The sequence below is a fragment of the Capricornis sumatraensis genome, chromosome 23 (genome assembly GCF_032405125.1).
Source record: "Capricornis sumatraensis isolate serow.1 chromosome 23, serow.2, whole genome shotgun sequence".
Lineage (NCBI taxonomy): Eukaryota > Metazoa > Chordata > Mammalia > Artiodactyla > Bovidae > Capricornis > Capricornis sumatraensis.
The window spans coordinates 34,129,298-34,149,040 of NC_091091.1; the positions used below are offsets into that span (position 1 = coordinate 34,129,298).

General features: G+C 46.1%; 1 protein-coding gene across 3 annotated transcripts in view; it reads left to right on the forward strand.

The window, feature by feature from the left end:
• Window positions 1-7,711: 7,711 nt before the first annotated feature.
• The window catches only part of HABP2 (hyaluronan binding protein 2), a 36,006-nt gene continuing 23,974 nt past the window's right edge, over window positions 7,712-19,743 (forward strand). For all 3 annotated transcript variants that reach the window (XM_068961773.1, XM_068961774.1, XM_068961775.1), the window contains exon 1: window positions 7,712-7,855. In XM_068961773.1, coding sequence (XP_068817874.1) covers window positions 7,787-7,855 — 69 coding nt within the window. In that variant the 5' untranslated portion in view covers window positions 7,712-7,786. The remainder of the gene's footprint in view (window positions 7,856-19,743) is intronic.

Sequence of the window (19,743 nt, forward strand, 5' to 3'; positions counted from 1 at the left end):
TTTCCACGCAAGAATGCTTGAGTGGGTTGCCATTTCCTACTCCAGGGGATCTTCCCAACCCAGGGATCAAACCCTAGTCTAGCAACTCCTGCAGTGGTGGATTCTTTACCACTGTGACACCTGGAAATCCGTTTTCTACAAGACATACTATTATATGGTAGAGAATGAATTTAAGAGGAGTGGGCTGCAGTCCATGGGGTCGCTAAGAGTCGGATCCGCCTGAGCGACTTCACTTTCACTTTTCCCTTTCATGCATTGGAGAAGGAAATGGCAGCCCACTCCAGTGTTCTTGCCTGGAGAATCCCGGGGACGGGGGATTCTGGTGGGCTGCCGTCTATAGGGTCGCACAGAGTCAGACACGACTGAAGCGACTTATCAGGAGCAGTAGCAGCAGCAGGAGTGAAGACAGCAGTAAAGGGGCTTTTGCAAGAGATTAGGCAGGAGATCAGGCATGCTTAGACTAGGGTGGGCGGTACTGGAAGGATTTGAGATGCATTCTGGAGGTAGAAACATACTGATGTTTTGGGATTGAGGAAGGAGAGGGAGAGACAAATGCTGATTTCCAAATTTCACACTTGGAAAGTCATGTGTACACTGATGCCATTTTCTAAAATGGAGAGGATTGGGAAAAGCTGTTGATTCTTCCTGTCCTCCAACTGGCATTTCTTGGACACCTACTATCTGCTAGGAACTCAACACCTGCTTCTGAGAGAAAGAAGCAAATCTATGCCATGGGTTCATCCAGACTCTTGGTTTGGCGTGACAGACAGAGACCCTTCACGGGTGATGCTGACATTCCACGTGAAATTCGAATCATCAGAGAGACCATGAGTTTCACCATCCCGTTTACTTAACTCCCACTTGTGTTCATCAGATCATAAGGTTAAAAAAAAAAAATTGACCTGGAATTGGTCTGGGGAATTCTTTTTAATTTTTCTTATGGAATTGATTTAAGTATCATGAAAATGATGCCAAATGATCAGGGCTTTCAATTTCCTTTGGCCAACAGGGAGCTTAGCTATCAATTTGTAACTTGGCTTGCTTAATAACTATGTAGAATTTATGGTTCCTATAACAGCATTCTGGTTTTCTCCTTGATATTGATTAGCTCAACTAAACATCTGTCACTGTCTATCCCATGGATCCGGATCAGTGTGCCCATGTTTGTGGGTCCAGCCATCTCTGACTAGACCAAGTATTGACTAGAGATGTTCGTTCAGAACTTGACTGGGCCATTCAGGTTTCCTGAATTGGATATTTGAACTGAGGGATATGGGGTAAATTCCCAGTTAATGATGGTAGAAGTGGGTGTTCTAGAGGGTACCACCAGATCCCCAGTTCCCAAATGAAGTCCTCTTTCTCTCAGAGGACTGATATTTGCTGCCAGGGGCTCTCAGCTGAGTTCCTCTCTGAGAGTTACTCTTAACTAGGGTTGCCTTGCCCAAGCTCAGCCCTCTTTTCCAGGGTTCACCCCCATCCCATGACAAGATGGTCCCAGTACGAAGTCCCAGTCCCCTTGGCTCATGGCAGGACAGTGCTGAAGGCCATCCCAGCTCCGGAGCAGTTCACGAAATGGGTCTCTGTTGTGACTGCCTTACAGCCCAACCTTTCCCTGTGCCTCCCTCCCTCCTCATGGGTGTTGGTCCTAAGAGTACTTCCCAACAAACTCCCTGCCCACAAATCTCAACATCTCTGTTTCCCGGGAAACCCAACCTAAAACAAATGGCTGTTACTGCTGGTGGCAACAGTGCCATCCCTAAGAATAAGTAATTGTAAGGAAGACGCGAACATGGAAACTGGTGAGGCAATGGGCAACCTCTGCTTTTAGACATGTTGTTTTCATCAATAAGTTCCAATGTGGCTCGGGGTTAAGGGCAAAACCAGCACCCCAAGAGTCTCCAGTCCATGCAGTAGGGTAGGAAGAGCTTCAGACCTGGTTCTGCCTCAAGATCTGTGACCCTAGGCGCTGTGTTTAACCTCTCTGAGTCTCTTGAGTTTCTTTATTTGCAAAATGGACCAAATCACCTTGCAGGGTAGTTACACAGACTGTATGAGCTCAAGACTGTAAAAGCACCTGTAACACAAAAACTGCTCCATAAATGCTGGTTTCTTTTCACAGACAAGGTGGGCGGCACCCTAGTATCTTTCAGGTCAGAGAATGGAGTATGTGGTATCAACAAGTTTACAATTACCTGAACATACTAGACCATGGTAGGGGGTGTGAGGTAGACTGGGGGAAAGTTACTGCCCCATGACAAGTTAACAAGCCATCCCCCATCCCCCCAAAAGAGAGTGCCCCTGATAGTGAATGGATCAGGCAGATGTCTTCGGGAACAACAGGAAGGAGCAAGGACACGTCCCTGCAGGATGTCATCTATGATTAGGGATGACCTGAAGAATTTAGCCAAAGATCAGTCACGTGACTCTGAGCGGGGATGGTCCTGGGAATGTAACTCCATGAAGCCAGCACCTGGTCTGTCATCTGGCACATAGTAGGTGCTCAATAACTTCTTGTAGAAGGAATGACAAATGATATTTAGTCCCCCCACCCCACAAAGAAGTTCTGGTGATTCTGGGATTTGGGAGGAATAATTTCTGAGTAAACACTCTGACTTCCCTCGTAGCCCAGTTGGTAAAGAATCTGCCTGCAATGAAGGGGACCCGGGTTCGATTTCTGGATTGGAGAGATTCCCTGGAGAAGGAAATGGCCACCCACTCCAGTATTCTTGCCTGGAGAATCCCATGGACAGAGGAGCCTGGAGGGCTACAGTCAGTGGGGTTGCAAGAGTCAGACAAAACTTAGCAACTAAACCGCAACCACCAAACACTCTGAGGACAGCAATGTCATCAGCCTAGGGCTACTCCCACGTTTACCCAAGTGTCTCCATTGTTTCCAGGGCCCCTCCAGTTGTGCAGTGCTCTGGCCTCATCTTCAGGGCTCTCTCCTGGGGTCGTAGTCCACAACTATGGTGCTCTTTTTTGTAAATACGGCTTTATTGAAACATAGTCTTGCTGTTGGCATTAGTACCATCATCCCTCAGTGTCTGGGGAGGATTGGTTCTAGGACCCTCTGTGGATAACAAAATCCATAGATGCTCAAGTATCCTATAAAAAATGGTGTCGTAGTTACATAAAACCTACACATATCCTCCTGTATACTCTAAATCATCTTTAGATTGTTTATAATATCTAATATAAATGTTGTTGTTCAGTCACCAAGTCATTTCTAACTCTTCGTGACCTGTGGACTGCAGCACACCAGGCTTCCCTGTCCCTCACCATCTCCTGGAGTTTTCTCAAATTCATATTCGTTGAATCGGTGATGCCATCCAACCATTTCAGTGGTTAATACAAACAGCATGCTATATAAATAGCTGTCAGTCAGTCAGTTCAGTCGCTAAGTCGTGTCCAGCTATTTGCAACCCCATGGACTGCAGCATGCCAGGCTTACCTGTCCATCACCAACTCTCGGAACTTGCACAAACTAAATAATTGTAGATGCTATGTAAATATTGATCATTGCTAGCAAACAGCAAATTCAAAATTTGCTTTTTGAAATTGTCTAGAATTTTTTTTAAAAATATTTTTGATCTGTGATTGGTTGAATCTGCGGATACAGAACCATGGATGTGGAGTGCTGGGTGAGTTAGCTGCAGCTGCTTCTGTGTAAAAATGGCAGAACTGAAGATTCAAAACATAAACTGAGAGTCTAGAAAAAAACTAAGATTTTTACTATCTAGCACTTTCAGAAGGTTTTTGACCCCTGTGCTAGAGAGAACAGTAAGACAAGAGTCCTCCTGAGGATACAGTCATTCTGTCCCTGGGTTGGGGATTAGATTCACTGAACACAGGTCCTTTCATCTCTGAGGATCTGGGGGCTCAGCAAGTAGCATCCTATGAAAATACTTTTCTGATACTAAAGCCAGTGTGTTTTGCAAAGTCTGCTCTATGCCAGACACTGCATTCAATGCCTTACCTTTATTCTCTCATGTATATTTCACGGTGATGCCATGAGGGAGGAGCCACAGCATCCCTATTTCACAGATGAGGAAACTGAGACTTCGGAGAGAGTAAATGATTGGCCCACGGTCCAAAGCAGAGATGTGGCTGAGCCAGAGCTCAGGTCAATTTCAAGTCTGGGCTGCTGTTCTTACCCCCATGCCCGCTACCTCCCCGTACTGAAGGCCTAGCGGGAAGAGCTGTTACTTGTAAATAGCAAACATGAAGCAGGTCAGTGCAGGCCCAACAGATGTCATGTAACCCAGTCCATCAAAGGCTGGGTCTCCAGCAAGGGCATTTTATGAGGGCTACTTCCCTTAGGGTGGAAGAACCAGCCTGCTGGAGAACCAGAGTCCCAAGGCCTCCCGGGGCAGGACAGACATTCTCACCAGCAACATGTAACCCTACACGTGAGAAAACAGCCCCCAGAGCGCTAAAGAATAGATTGACTTGATCACATCTGAAACCTCCGCCGGGATGAGAGGTGAAGTCTCATGTGTTTGGACTTAAAAAACAGAGATCGCAGATAGGTTTGATTCAACTTCCCTGATAAAGCCATATCACATGATAAACTAGTCCTTTTGTCCCACCAAATTAAAAGGATTAAGCATCTTCTAGAGAATTCTGTCTTTCAGGGCTACAAGCAGAAGTTTATTCGGTTTCACACTGTTGTGATAACAAAACTTTAGGGAACTGAGACAATATGTGGGAGGCCTGTAGTTATTACACAAAGAGCACAATTGTCCACTTTTTGCTTGAGATAAAAGGAAGAGTACATGTCAGGGAAATGAATCCAGATTCTGTTAATAAAGGTGAACAACAGACTCACCAGGTCACTTCCTGTTGACACAGGAAGAAAAGCTTCTGATTTGTTTTCTGGGAATCTCTCCACAAAGTCAGAAGGTCGCTAGTTCACATGAGGCCGTGGAGGTTAAAAGAAAAGCGTATGTCCCGTGGGTGATTCAGTGATTCGACTTGTCTGAAATTTCCATTTCTGCCTTTTACAGTCTGAGCTGATACTATGAAGGCTCCAGCTCTGAGTCTGGAGAGCAGCAACCTCTTTGTGCTCACTGCCTCTTTGACCCTTGCTCCATGACCAGATAACCAGTAATGCTGTCTACACCCTACAATGACCCACTTAGCCACTGTCACTACCATCGCCACCTCACAGTCTATGGAAGACTCCCACTCGCAAAGATTTCTGTCCGATCACCTTGTTTCATTCTTTTCCAGACTTCTTCTTTTCTTCCACTTATTAAAATTAACTTGCTTACCCTTTCATGGTCTGCCTAACTCTCCCTTCAGTTCAGTCAGTTCAGTTGCTCAGTCGTGTCCAACTCTTCCGGCAAGAAAGTTCCTAAGAGCAAAGTTCATGTCCGACTCTCCTGTCCCGGTGTGGCCAACGCTTGCTCACAGCAGATCGTCAGTGGGTAACTGATGGATATTCATGTAGTGTCCATGAATAAATTGAAGGATGTTTACAAGTGTGCCAATGCTTTGCCTTTTTTTTTCATACCCTGTTTTCCTTTTCACGTTGAGTTGGCTATCCTATCTATGGTGCCTGGGTTAAAAAGTGTCCAGCTGTCACTGTAAGAAAGTGGTTATTCCTTTCCTCATTCATTCATGGTGTATCTATTGAATGCCTATCACGAGCCAGGCAAGTGCCAGGCATCCCTACCAAGAATCCAATGATGAACAAAACAGAGTGCCTACCACATGAGTTTTCAGTCCAGTGGGGGCGGTAGGGAAACAAATATTAATGGAAGAGTAATATAGGTATGCAATTGCAACCTTGATAAGTGTTGTGAAAGAAAAACGCATGTAGGGCTTTTGAGGAAATAATGTTTGCGACAGCCCTGGTGGCATAGCAGGTCCCTGATTCGGGAGGATTCCACTGCAGAGCAACAGAGCCCGTGTGCCACAGTACTGAGCCCCCATGCTGCAACTACTGAAGCCCAAGTGTCTAGAATCTGTGCTCCGCAACGAGAGGAGCCGCCACAGTGAGAGGCCGGCGCACCACTACAAAGAGTAGCCCCTGCTCCCTGCCACTAGAGAAAACTCGTGTAACCCAGCGAAGACCCAGGATGGCCAAAAATAAATACGTAAATAAAATTAGGTAGAAAAAAATACTAAAAAAATTTTAGAAAGAAGTAATGTTTGGGCTGACATTGGAAAGTTGGATTAACTAGATGGGTACCTTAATGAATTCGCTAAAGAGTGATCAGCATTGGAGTTAGGATGAGAGTTAGGAGTGGAATAAGGCTGGGGCTTCCCCAGTGGCTCAGCAGTAAAGAATCTGCCTGCAATGTGGCAGACTCAGGAGACACGGTTCAATCCGTGGGTCAGGAAGATCACCTGGAGTAGGAAATGGCAGCCCACTCCAGTATTCTTGCCTGGAAATTTCATGGGCAAACGAGCCTAGTGACCTTCGGCCCATAGGATCAAAGAGTCGGATACAACTGAGTGAGCAAGCGAGAAAGATTGGGGATGAATAGGGGAAGATTAGAGATCTTTCCCAGGAAACTGTGCTTGTCTTATAGGGATTCGATGAATGTTGACCAGGATTGAATTGCTGTCTGCCTAAAACAGAGTGGAGAAAACACAAGTGAGCAGAAGACAAATTATGGTTTGTCTTTTTCTAAAATTTGCTCTTTTTCGATGGTTTGCTCTTCAAGGACCATTTTCTCATGACTGGGGCACTGACTTTGGTCTTCTCCTGGGCCCTCCATGACCAGCAACCTGGCTTCTGAAAGTAGAAGCAGCCACACAGGAGTCTAAGTGCATGTCCAAGTAGGGATGGCAGATGGGTGAACAGGTGAGCCAGGTGAGCACCCGCCTTGGTCATCAGCAGGATTTTAGACCCTGGATTTAGGACTCAGATGAGAGGATTCCTGGAGCCCTTGCATAGATTACTGTGGGCAGCTAGGTGTTTACAGAAGCTCACAATGATGCCTATTAAAGAGATCAATTGTATCCAAGAGCACCCATGCTTCACAGGCAACTGTTGCTTTATGGTGCTACCTGCAATCAGTGTAGGTGAAAAAAGAGTGTAAGAAACAATTGGCCCCATATATGAGCACCATGGGCACTTTTTCCCCTCTCTTGATCAAAGAAAGACTCTAATGAAAAGGAAAAAAAAATAATTAAAAAGTTAAAGCCTTATGTAATGAAATTTAAAAGAAAACTTTGAAGCCAACAAGCAATCGTGGGCAATGCTTCAAAGGGCCTAGAATCAATGTTTGTCAATAGCAGTTTTGCATCCTTTAATTTATCTTTCATGAATATAAAGCGTGATGTTATTAGGAGCCTATCCATGCCTTAATTCTGTTTGCGATTTGATGAATCAGATCTCTATTAACATTCTGCTCGAGTCAACAGTGTCAGAGGCCTGTGGCAGGAGCCTCACTCTGGCCAGGCTTTTATCCTGCAACCGAGATGCTAGTGAACTGTGGGGCCTTCTGCACTGAACTCTTGGTAATCTCCCCCCCACCCCCACCCCCAGGAGCCAGGGGGACTTTATCTCTGCTGCTTTCTTTGGAGACTTTCTCTCCAGAAAAGAAACCAACCCCATGACTCAGCCCAGCCCCAAAGTTACCATTTGTTTAATCAAGATAGTTGGTTTGCAAAACATTAAACATTAAACAGTATTTGATGCCTAGTTAATAATTTGCATCCTCTTCATTTGTTCCTGAATCCTGGGAGACTGACATTCCCCCCTCCCCCCCAAAGGCAGAGACAACAAAAGAAATTGTATTTAGAGCAAAACAAGAGTTCTTAAACTACAAAGATGTTTGCCAGAATGTCTGATCTCCATGTTCTCCTTTTAATGGTTCTGGCGGGAAAGACAGCCTTCGGGGTAAGTGTTCTTTTCAAATATCTGGTGTTGAGAGGCTCTGAGGTTATCAGGAAGACCAGACCAGCTGGGCCAGGAGCAATGAGAAACTTGAGTTGTGAAAGACTGCTGTTGCCAGGTCGAATATGTCCTGATTTCAAGCGCTAATGCAGGTCTTTCGTGTCGGTTGCTATTAAGTGGCCAGTTCTATGAAGCCATGCAATTGACTTGCGCCATCTTGGAGCAGTCTCCATGAACACCTTCCGACTAAGGGGATCGGAGCCAAAAAATCCACTAAGGCAGCGCATTTTGTCTGATATGAACCCAGAGATCCCTTTGGGAAGCCACTGAAAGCTACCAACTCTTTCTCTGTACATGCTGACACGCATACGCAGTTCTCCAGCTTCTTTGGGGGACATTAGGGTAAGAATCCCCCTACTTTGACCCTAGTGGAGGATCCTGCTGGCAACAGCTTTCTTAGATGGATCGAATTTGGAGAGAAGCTTCGCAAGCAGGACTTTTTCTCGCATCAACCTGTGACTGTGGCTGTAGTTGACAGGGCACAGAGGTGAGCAGGGGCCTAGGAGGTCGTGGTGAGTGGAGAGGGAAAGTGACATCGGGGGGTCTCACATGGGGGACTCAAGACATTGGGGAGCAGATGAGGTGTGGTGTTGTCTGCTCCTGTTTCGTGCCCTTGTAATCCAAGAGTGTTAGCTGAGTCTGTGGGCATATGAGAGGGGTCCTCACCAGACTTCACACCTCTTAAGTTCCATGCTGGAGGCGGTCTGAGGTGGGAGTGTGGGCTTGGAAGCCAGGGTTTGAATCTCAGCTTTGCCACATTCTGGGTGTGGAACCTTGTGCAAATAACATCATCTCTGTGAACCTCAGTTTTCTCTACTGCAAACCAACTGATAATCTCCCCCAGATTTGCAGAAGGTCGTGACTGATTAAGCGGGGCAATGCATGTGGCTTTCAATAAATGTGAGCTCTTTTCCCTTGAAATTTCCAAAGTGAACATGAGTTCTTTATAAAAATCAAAGAAGGCTCACCTTTGTTAGGGTGGAGGGGGGTGGTGAGTAATGTACAAGAAAGGGATGAGAACTGAAATAACAGTCATCATATTAAATACCTTTGCATTTTATTTCCAGTTTCACTCCATAGAGCTTTTCCTGCAGGAAGCAGATTAGATTCTAGGCTTTCTGATTAGCATGCCTTCAAAACAGCAGCTTCTCCTCCCCTTTTTGTAAATTGTACACGGACACCTACCTTGCTACCATATTAAGCTGCCAATGACTCATCTCAGAAAGAATTTTCTTTTCCACTGATAACTTGTGTATGTGTGTGTGTGTGTGTGGTGTGGCTGGAGTGATCAGTCGTTATCAAACCCTCTACATCACTGATTGCTATTGAATGTCTGAGGCTAAGACCCTACAGAAATAGCACAGGTCTAGAGAAAAGTGATGGAAATTATCAGAGACTCACAAAGGGTCCAGGGAAAGTGTCACTCAGAAGAAATTAAATCCTAAAATTTGCAGGCAAGGAAGAGAGTGGATGCAGTCTGTTTGAAGTTCAGCAAAAGATAACGGTCTCCCCAAATTCTTATTTTGCAAGCCCTAGTGAATTTTTAGGGTTAGCAATGAAATTGTAAGTCAATAATGGATAAAAGAGAAAATATGAGAACTAGCCTTTAGGCAACAAGCTTAGTCAATTCCAAAGAGAGGATTCAGGGCTTTGGAATGTTTTCTTACTCCAGATGCCTGCCAGACAGGTGACTGAGAGAGTGGCTTGCATTCCATAGGCCAATACAGAGATACTGGGGAAAGTGGCCAACTCACTCCGATGTTTAGAGAGTCTGAGACATCACCAGGAAGAAAGGAACCACAAAGCCAGATGGACGGGGTGGCTTCTCCTGCCCCAATGTAGGTAAAGTAAGAATAAACTGCCATTTAATGAGAAATCCTGTGTGCCGAGCGCTGTGCTTTTGAGGGATTGGTCCCTGAGTTCTCCAGAAGAAAGAACGAAATAATGCCGTTTGCAGCAACATGGATAGACCTAGACATTGCCACACTGAGTGAAATAAGTCAAACAGAGAAGGATAAATAGCATATTGCATCTTTTATACATGGAATCTAAAAAGAAATGATACCAATAAACTTTTTTAACAAACAGCAATAGGCTCACAGACTTAGAGGATGAACTTATGGCTGCCAGGGGGAAGAATGGGGAGAAGGGATAGTTAGGGAGTTTGGGATGGACATGTACACACTGCTATATTTAAAATGGATAACCAAGTCCCTACTGTATAGCACAGAGAACTCTGCTCAATGGTATGCGGCAGACTGGAGGGGAGGGGAATTTGCGGGGGAATGGGTACGTGTGCATGTTTGGCTGAGTCTCTTGTCCACCTGGAACTATCACAGCATTGTTAATCAGCTATACTCCAACACAAAATAAAAAGTTTAAAAAGAAAAGAAAGAAGTACTGTTATTGCTCCCACTTTGCAGATCAGGAAACTGAGGAACGTGTTCTCAAACTAGGATGTGGCAGAGCTGAGTCTTCGACTATGGCTCGTTTCCATCTGTCAGGATAAGGTCTCTTGCCTGGGGCCCTGGCTAAGGATGAGATTTTTTTGGTCCATACAGCCTCCAGTATTCTTGCCTGGAGAATTCCTTGGACAGAGGAGCCTAGTGGGCTATAGTCTATGAGGTCACAAAGAGTCAGACACAACTGAGTAACTAATTTAAGGGGGGCTTTCCTGGTGATTCGCATGGTAAAGAATCTGCCTGCAATGCAGGAGACCCGGGTTTGTTCCCTGGGTCAGGAAGATCCCCTGGAGAAAGGAATGGCAATCCACTCCGGTATTCTTGCATGGGAAATCCCATAGACAGAGGAACATGGCGAGGCTACACTCCATGAGGTCGCAAAAGAGTCAGACACGACTTGGTGACTAAACAACAACATATAGCCTTAGGGGTATGATCCTTCCTATAGGGATGGGGGGCTTTTAGACCAGGGGCCCGTTGCTGGGTGAAGCTTCAGGCACAGATTCCATGTGCCTCTGAAAGTTTAAACAAAAGCAGTTACAGGTCTCTCATTGCTGCCCACTGGAGAGATGCCCCGAAACCCGCCTATGCATTCAGAACATACCACAAATATTATGATGACTTCTCTGTGGGCTCATCTGTAACTTAGGTTTATATTCAGGTATCATGGTCCAAAAAAAGCGTGGTCAAATATTGCCACAGATTCCAGGGAACCCTTCACAGTGCCTTCCTGGTCTGGTCTAGATTTGTTTTCCCTTGCCTGTCAGTGTTGAACACCTGTCCCCAGCACAGGGGCTGCCCTGGTGGCTCTGTGGTACAGAATGCCTGCCAGTGCAAGAGAATCAGGTTCAATCCCTGGGTCGGGAAGATTCCCTAGGAAATGGCAACGCACTCCAGTATTCTTGCCTGGGAAATTCCCTGGACAGAGAAGCCTGGTGGGCTATAGTCCACGGGGGTGCAAAAGAGTTGGACACAACTTAGCGACTAAACTACAACAACGAAATCCCCAGGACATCTCGCGTTGTTATTCCCATTTTCTGAAGGAGAAACAAGCCCAGAGAAGGTGACCTAACTTCCCAGCTAGAACTGAGACGCAGCTCTGTCCTGACTCCTCACCCATCACAGGAGGTTTGCTCGGCTATGTGCATTGTCCCTAGGCTTTGACTTCTTTTCCCGCTGCGGTTCTCAGGGTGACTTGGGGAGCCCCTGGGCTCAGCTGTAATGCAACTTGACTTCTTCCAGGGTCAGAAGCTAGAGGACAAGGCTTGTCAGGCTTGCCCTGTTTATCTCAGCTCATCCTCAACAGGAGGCTTTGCAATTAAAATGCATGTTTGCTCCCATTTATTAGCTTTTTAAACCCCAGAATTTAAACTCAAGAACTCTAGGGCTCAAGAATCCTCTTAGATAGAGAGTCACAGAAATATCTGCACAGACAAGAGGTTACAAATTTGTGGCTTGGGATACATGTTGCTCACAGCCCATGTTTTATTTGGCAGGTAAAAGTTCAACCTGAAGAGTGTTTTCATTTCCTTTTGATTGCTGGTGACATTTGAGAATCAGGACACTTCATATAATAATACAGATCCCAGATTTTCCTGAAAATCAGACAGTCTAGTAACACAGGCTTCCGTTCTTATATGACACCGAGGGAACAAGGAACTACTGCTTCTGGTATTAGAAACTGAAGACCCCAGGTCCCCCAGGTCCCAGCATGCTCTACTTTTGACACTGTCTCTGTTCAATGGGTGTACATTTCCTGTCCAGTTCTACCTTGGAAAGAGAGAGACAAACAAGGAAAGAAACCCAGAGAGCAGGCTTGTCTGATTATTGTTCAGAAACACTGGATGCTGAAATATTAGAGTCAGTTTCGGGTGGTCAAGTAACAGGGCTCCTTGTCTGATTAATTCAAGAATCCATAACCACATGGCCCCCAGGACCAAACAAGGGCTTTGACGAGAAGACACAAACCTCCCTTTTCAAAGCCTCAGTGCTCCAGAATGTCAGTCTCTTCCAGGCATAGGAGGCAGCCCTCCTTCATGCTGTAACCCATTCAAAGTCTTATGGAAAAGATAAGTACTGATTTGCACTGCATGTACTTATATATTAAAAAAAACAACCTGATCTTAAGCACAAGTCCAACTCATTAGCTCTGGTAGTGACGCTGGTATTTAGGGAAATCAGGTCGCAGGAAATCGTTATGTGTGTGTAAGCACAGATATATTTATATTTTCAATTCATTAGAGTTTCCTAAATGCAAAAGCAATTCTGCTGTCACAGAGAAACAGCATGGCAGAATATTTGGCAGCCGGGATTTTAAATAAAACATGCTTTTTCTTCATAATTAATATAACAAGGTTTCCTGGCTTAGGACTTGGCAAAGATCCCAGGAAAAATGGGGGGAGGGGGCTGGTGTGACGTGCTTGTGACCCAACGAACAAATTCCAGGAAGAGTTTGTGCTGAGCAAGCTCTCCTCAATCACTTCACAATTTGAAAAAAAAAAAAAAAATTAACATGTTGACAACAATGGCTAATAATCACTGTAGCAAGTATTTATTAAGCTTCTTAAGTCTTTGCTCTGTGTCAGGCATTGTGTGGTTTATATTACCTCATGTATAGCTTCCCCACAGCCCCGTGGGGTAAGCACTGCTGTCATCCTCATTTTACAGATAACAAACTAAGCTTTAAAGAAATAAAATAATCTGCACAGATGGCTGCCCTGTGAGGTTACAGAGCTGGGATTCAAACCCAGGACTGGTTGATGCTGGTCCCAAATTCATAACTTCCGTGTTAGAGGTTGCTGCAACAAGCACTGCCCTGAAACGACTGAGACTTTCAATGTGGAATGGGATGTGCCCAGAGGGACAGTGGCCTCAGATTGCAGCTTCAGGCAGGAGGAAAAGTCACTCCCACCTGGGAGCTTCTCCAACAATCCCTGAAGCTTTTCTTTCCAACACGAGAGGGATCAAGTCTTGCTAGATGGCTAGCCCGTTAGCTCAGGGCTTTCAAAACTTTAGTCGTGAATGAATCCATCTTCAGAAATTTTGCCAAAGCCCAGACTAGTTTCTTAATACTTTCTGTCAACCTGAATAGATTTATTTTGAAAGGAAACTGTCACTACTATAAATTGGAAAATCAAAGAAAAGGAAACAATGATATTGAATTCCAACTGGCTACAGCTGTCATTCTAAAACTCTAGGCAGAACTCTGCTTTCTCCTTGGTAGGAGGGAAGATTAGGAAGAGTGGCTCAGATGGTAAAGAATCTGCCCGCAATGAGATAGACCTGGGTTCGATCCCTGGGTTGGGAAGATCCCCTGGAGAAGGGAATGGCAACCCACTCCAGTATTATTGTCTGGAGAATTCCATGGACAGAGGAGCCTGGTGGGCTACAGTACATAGTCTCACAAAGAGGCAGACATGACTGAGCAACTAACACTTCACTTCAGAGGAGAAGGACTTACCAGCACCACCCCAGTCTGTCTTTGTTATGGGATTGGGAGAGTTTACGGTAAAACTGAGAAGGAAATGGCTTTCTCACGATATGTTTTGACGTGATGTCTCTCCCTGGCCAGGCACCACCTGAATCATCTTGGATACTAGCAGCAGTTCACATGCCACACCAGGGAAAACACAGACGTAAAGACAGCTTTGGGGATGGAATTTGTTCCCATTTGTGGGAAGTTAATTTCCTGGGAAAGTGAAAAAAGTGAAAGAGATAGTTGCCCAGTTGCAGCTGACTCTTTATGACCCCGTGGACTATAGCCTGCCTGCCAGGTTTCTCTGTCCATGGAATTCTCCAGGCAAGATTACTGGAGTGGGTTGCCATTCCCTTCTCCAGGGGATCTTCCCAACCCAGGGATCAAATCCAGTTCTCCTGCATTGGATTCTTTATCATCTGAGTCACCAGGGAAGTCCACCTCCCTGGGAAGCCCTGGGCTTTTCCTGATTACTGACTGGGGGAGGAGGGGAATATCGGGGCTCGTGCCCATGTGGTGGGCCTCAGACACAGGGCCAACCCACTCTTTTGTTCATTCATTTGCCATTTCAGTGGGCTCCCAAGAGCATGATCGCATCCAGAAATGAGTGTTTTTCTCCAACCTCCTTATGCTGGATGGTCTCATGCCCGATCCTTCGGCCCCCTCCCTGCAAGCTCCTGCGATAACCCATTTGCACCAGTATCTCTCACCAAGTGCTTATCAGTTGTGTCCGACTCTTTGCGACCCCCATGGACTGTAGCCTATCAGGTTGCTCCATCCATGGGATTTTCCAGGCAAGAATGCTGAAATGGATTGCCATTTCCTTCTCCAGGGGATCTTCCAGACCCAGGAATTGAACCCGGGTCTCCCACATTGCAGGCAGATGCTTTACCATCTGAGCCACCAGGGAATCCCATGTGAAGAGCAACCGACTGCAAATGCTGTGCAGTCCAGTCCGTAGCTAACTGAGCAGAGGTGCTGTAGGTGGCTCCGGGTCGGGCACAGGTGACTGCCTCAGAGTGAAGGGATCCGGCCTTGACTTCCTCCCTGGCCCAGTCCACTCGTGTCCTTTAAGGAGTGCATCAACCCACTGGGCCTGAGCTTCCTCCTGTGCATGTAAAGGGTCTGGGCCAGCTCCTCTTCACCTCCTGGCTCATCACTGTGGTCCTATAAGCAGCTTTGCCCAGTCTCCCGAGGAGGAGGACACCCAGAGGGGCCACTGGCTGCTGCTTCTCCTCTGGCCCCAAATTTTCCCATTAGGACCTTCCCTCCTTCCCTCCAGCTCCAGATGAAAGCCGCAGTGAGGCCACTGCTAGGATAACATTGCGCATGTGCAATGGATAGATTGTTCATGTGCTAAAGCAAGGATGAGATTTCCTTTGACCACAAAGGACAGAGTGGCACCACTTCACACCTATCAGGATGCCTGGGACCCTTTAAAAACGACAAATGGCAAGTATTGGTGAGGATGTGAAAAAATCAGAGCTCTCATTTATTGCTGGTGGAAGTGTTAAATGGTGCAGCCACTGTGGAAGAGCATGGTGGCTTCTTAAAAAGTTAAACATAGAATTACAACGTGATCTAGCAATTCCACTTCTAATATCAACCCCAAAGAATGGAAATTAGGGACTCAAACAGGTACATGTACACCAATGTTCAGAGCAGCCTTATTCATATAGGCAAAGGATATCACAACCCAAGCGTCCATCAGCAGATGAGCAGATAAACAAACTGTGATATGCCATGGAATAATATTTAGCTATAAAAAGGAGAAAAATTTTGATGTATGCTACAATATGGATGAAACTTGAAAACATTATGAATAGTGGTGACATACAGCCAGTCATAGAAGGACACAGATTGTATGGTTCTACTTACACGAGGTACCTAGAATAGGTACATTCATAGTGACGAAGTACAGTAAAGGTTACTGAGGGCTTGGAGGAGGAAGGAAGAGTTATTTTTTCATTTTTTTTTCTGTTTTTTTTTTTTTTTTGCCTTTTATTTTATTTTATTTATTTATTTTTTTACTTTATTTTACTTTACAATACTGTATAGGTTTTGCCATACATTGACATGAATCCACCACGGGTGTATATGCGTTCCCAAACATGAACCCCCCTCCCACCTCCCTCCCCATAACATCTCTCTGGGTCATCCCCGTGCACCAGCCCCAAGCATGCTGTATCCTGCGTCGGACATAGACTGGCGATTCGATTCTTATATGATAGTATACATGTTACAATGCCATTCTCCCAAATCATCCCACCCTCTCCCTCTCCCTCAGAGTCCAAAAGTCTGTTATACACATCTGTGTCTTTTTTGCTGTCTTGCATACAAGGTCGTCATTGCCGTCTTTCTAAATTCCATATATATGTGTTAGTATACTGTATTGGTGTTTTTCTTTCTGGCTTACTTCACTCTGTCTAATCGGCTCCAGTTTCATCCATCTCATCAGAACTGATTCAAATGTATTTTTTCATTTTTAATTAGTTTCTTTCTTTCTGGCTGGGCTGGGTCTTCGTTGCTGTGCACGGGGTCTCTCTAGTCTTGGTGAGTGGGGGCTTCTCGTTGCGGCGGCTTCTCTTGTTGCAGAACACAGACTATAGCTGCAAACCCTTCGATAGCTGTGGCTCCTGGGCTCATTTACGCCAAAGCACGTGGAATCTTTCCAGATCAGGGCTGGAGCCGGTGTTCCCTGTATTGCAAGGTGGATTCTTCACCACTGGACCACCAGGGAAGCTCGAGAGTTATTATTTAATGGATACAGAGTTTATATGTTGGGAATGATGAAAAAGTTTAGGCTATAGATAGTGATGATGGTTACATCATACTGTGAATGTAATTAATGCCACTTAAAGGTATACTTAAAAATGGTTAGAATGAAAAATAGTACGGTGTATATATTTTACAATTTTTAAAAAATGGCTGAGGCTTTGCATAATTGTTCATCTCAGGACATAGCTTATGTTTGCGGCAGGGGCTGGAGCAGAAGGATGGTGTGAGGGAGGCGGCAGTTGGAATGGTGACCGGCAACGCCTGTCCTCTGTCACCTCCACCTCGTACCCCAACACTGAGCCCTTGCTCCAGCAGTGGGGACAGGCCCTGCTGAGCTGTGCACTCCTGCCCCTGGCTTGCTTTCCAGCCCTGCAGCCTCACATGGCCACAATGCAGTTCTCTCCAGCTGCCTTTGGGAGCAATGCAAATCCTTCCCTGGTGTGTAGTGACATCTGGTCTACCACCAGGGCTTGGAAGAACATCCAAGGAGAAAGAGATGGCTAGGGTATGAGTGCCAATCTTACCTACCAGGTGAAAGGTTGTTCTGCTATTGGCTCATTCTAAGCCAAGGTTCTAGCCCCAAAGGTCAGGTCTAGCCCCAGCTCTTTGTTCTACTGCTTCCCAGTCCTTTGAGAACATATTGCTGTTGTTCTTGCTCTTCAGTTGCCCAGTTGAGTCTGACTTTGCAACCCCATGGAGCAGCACACCAGGCCTCCTGTCCCTCACCATCTCCCGGAGTTTGCCCAAGTTCACGTTCACTGCACCAGTGATGCTGTCCAGCCATCTCATCCTCTGACGCCCCCCTTCTCCTTCTGCCCTTGATCTTTCCCTGCATCAGGGTCTTCTCAGTGAGTTGGCTCTTCCCATCAGATGACCAAAATACTGGAGCTTCAGCTTCAGCATCAGTCCTTCCAGTGAATATTCAGGGTTGATCTCCCTTAAGATTGGCTGGTTTGATCTCCTTGCTATCTAAAGGACTCTCAGGAGTCTTCTCCAGCAGCATAGTTCAAAAACATCAATTCTTTGGCATCTGCCTTCTGAGAAAATGTCCTAATAGTTAATTCCTGGAGACTATCAACACAGACTTTTAGTCTCTGCTTTTTTGTTTTGTTTTCTAGAAGGTTTAGAATTGTAAAAGGTAGAGGAAGAGCCTGTGTTGAAATAATCACTAGATTAAAGATAGCACAGAAGAGATCAGACCACAATGCCCTCCACCCTCAAGAAGATTATGCTGTAAGTCACAGGATCCCTCTCTCTGCGCCCCCCTCCCCTCTACCACTTTCCCCCCAACCATCCTTAACCTAGAAGACACCATATTATGCTCACTGGTGACTGGGTTAGGGGGTGAGATGTTAACATTGCTAGTAATTTGCTTCTAACTCAGTTTAGTTCAGTTCACTTCAGTTGCTCAGTCGTGTCTCTTTGTGGCCCAGTGGACTGCAGCACGCCAGGCTTCCCTGTCCATCACCAACTCCCAGAGCTTGCTCAAATTCATGTCTATTGAGTCAGTGATGCCATTCAACCATCTCATCCTCTGTCACCCCCTTCTCCTCCTGCCTTCAATCTTTCCCAGCATCAGGATCTTTTCCAATGACTCAGTTCTTCACATTAGGTGGCCAAAATATTGGAGTTTCAGCTTCAGGATCAGTCCTTCCAACTGGGGAAGGCCAAAGTCCTGAGGCATGGATCCATTGTGAAAGTCTGATTAGAGATGGACCAGCAGTTGGAGCTCAGTGAATCTACTGCAAAACGTCTACCTTTCCATGTGCCAGAAGTAGCCATTCCTAGCCCTCGCAGAGGAGCTGGGGCAGTTGTGACCACTCAGCCATGGTGAGGCTGGGAATACACATGATGGAAGAAGCAGGCAGAAGCTTGTGTGCCTCTCGATCTGGGTGGAGATGTTTGCTGAGATGTGTTTGTCACAGTGAACTGGCTGAGGCTCCAGCTGACTTTTGTCCCTACCCTGGATGTCCCTGGAGCCTAGCCGCCCTTTTTGTGTCTGCCGGGTCTGAACTAGTCTGGGTAGGACCTGCAAAAACTTTCCAAAGACAGGGGCCCAGTCTCTTCACCAGACTGAGTGCCCTGCCTCTCTCAGGATTAGGTGGCTCTTCTACTTTCTTCATTATCAAGCTTGCATGCGGTGGGTCCCTCATCCTCACACAATGGCTCTGGCATAAGACTGGCTCCATTCTACTCTGGCTCCGGCATTTACTAGCTGAGTTACTATTGGTAACTTAACGTCTACAATGGACATAATTATAGTACTCCAATTATCGAAGATTATGCGCAATAAAAGAGACAAAAGGCACATAAAACATTTACACAGTCCTTGGCAGCTGTCAGGTCTTAATAAATGTGAACTGAGATCATAGTTGTTCCTTCCTTCTCCCCCATTCTCCTTGTTTTGCACCAGTGATCTTCCTCTTTGGATTTACAAGTCCCGGGAATAAGAATTCTTATCCTTTCCCTGTCCCTCTGTAGAAACAGAATGGATTATTGGGATGAAAGTAGGTAGATGCTGTCTATTCACAATCCCCATGCCCTGCCATCACCCAGGTGAGTTACAGGATCCAGGTGTATGGCACAAACAACTGGCGATTCTTGTGGCCTTTCTGGTTTGGTCCAGGCTGGTGTTGTGACTGCCAGTAACCACATTTCCACCACAGCCTCTTTTCTGCAGGTGGATCCAGTGATTCACGAAATAAGTGGGCCTGCTTCGGTCCACTTCGGTCCACATCAGTCCAGGGTGCACAGCTGGGAGGCAGCTGCTTCAGACTTAGAGCCTGTGGGATCTGAAGGCCCCCCAGCTTGGGAAGGTCCTGATTTCTTTTTGTTTAGTTTCCATTTGAGCTCCATCTCCGGTTCCATCTCCTGGGAAGGGCACGTCTGCCACCTGCTGGCCATGAGCAGTGCAGCACCCAGCTGTCCCTCAGGCTCCAGTTTTCAGTTAAAATGTGGGGCTCTGGCAGGGCATAAGTCCTGCAGGTCTGGATGAAGGCCGGTAGAGAGGGACAGGCCCTGGCCTCCAGACAGCTTCATGGAGGGATGAAGAGACAGACAAAGGACTGGATCAAGGCTGAGCTGACTGGCTGTGACGAGGATAAGATTGAAGGAGG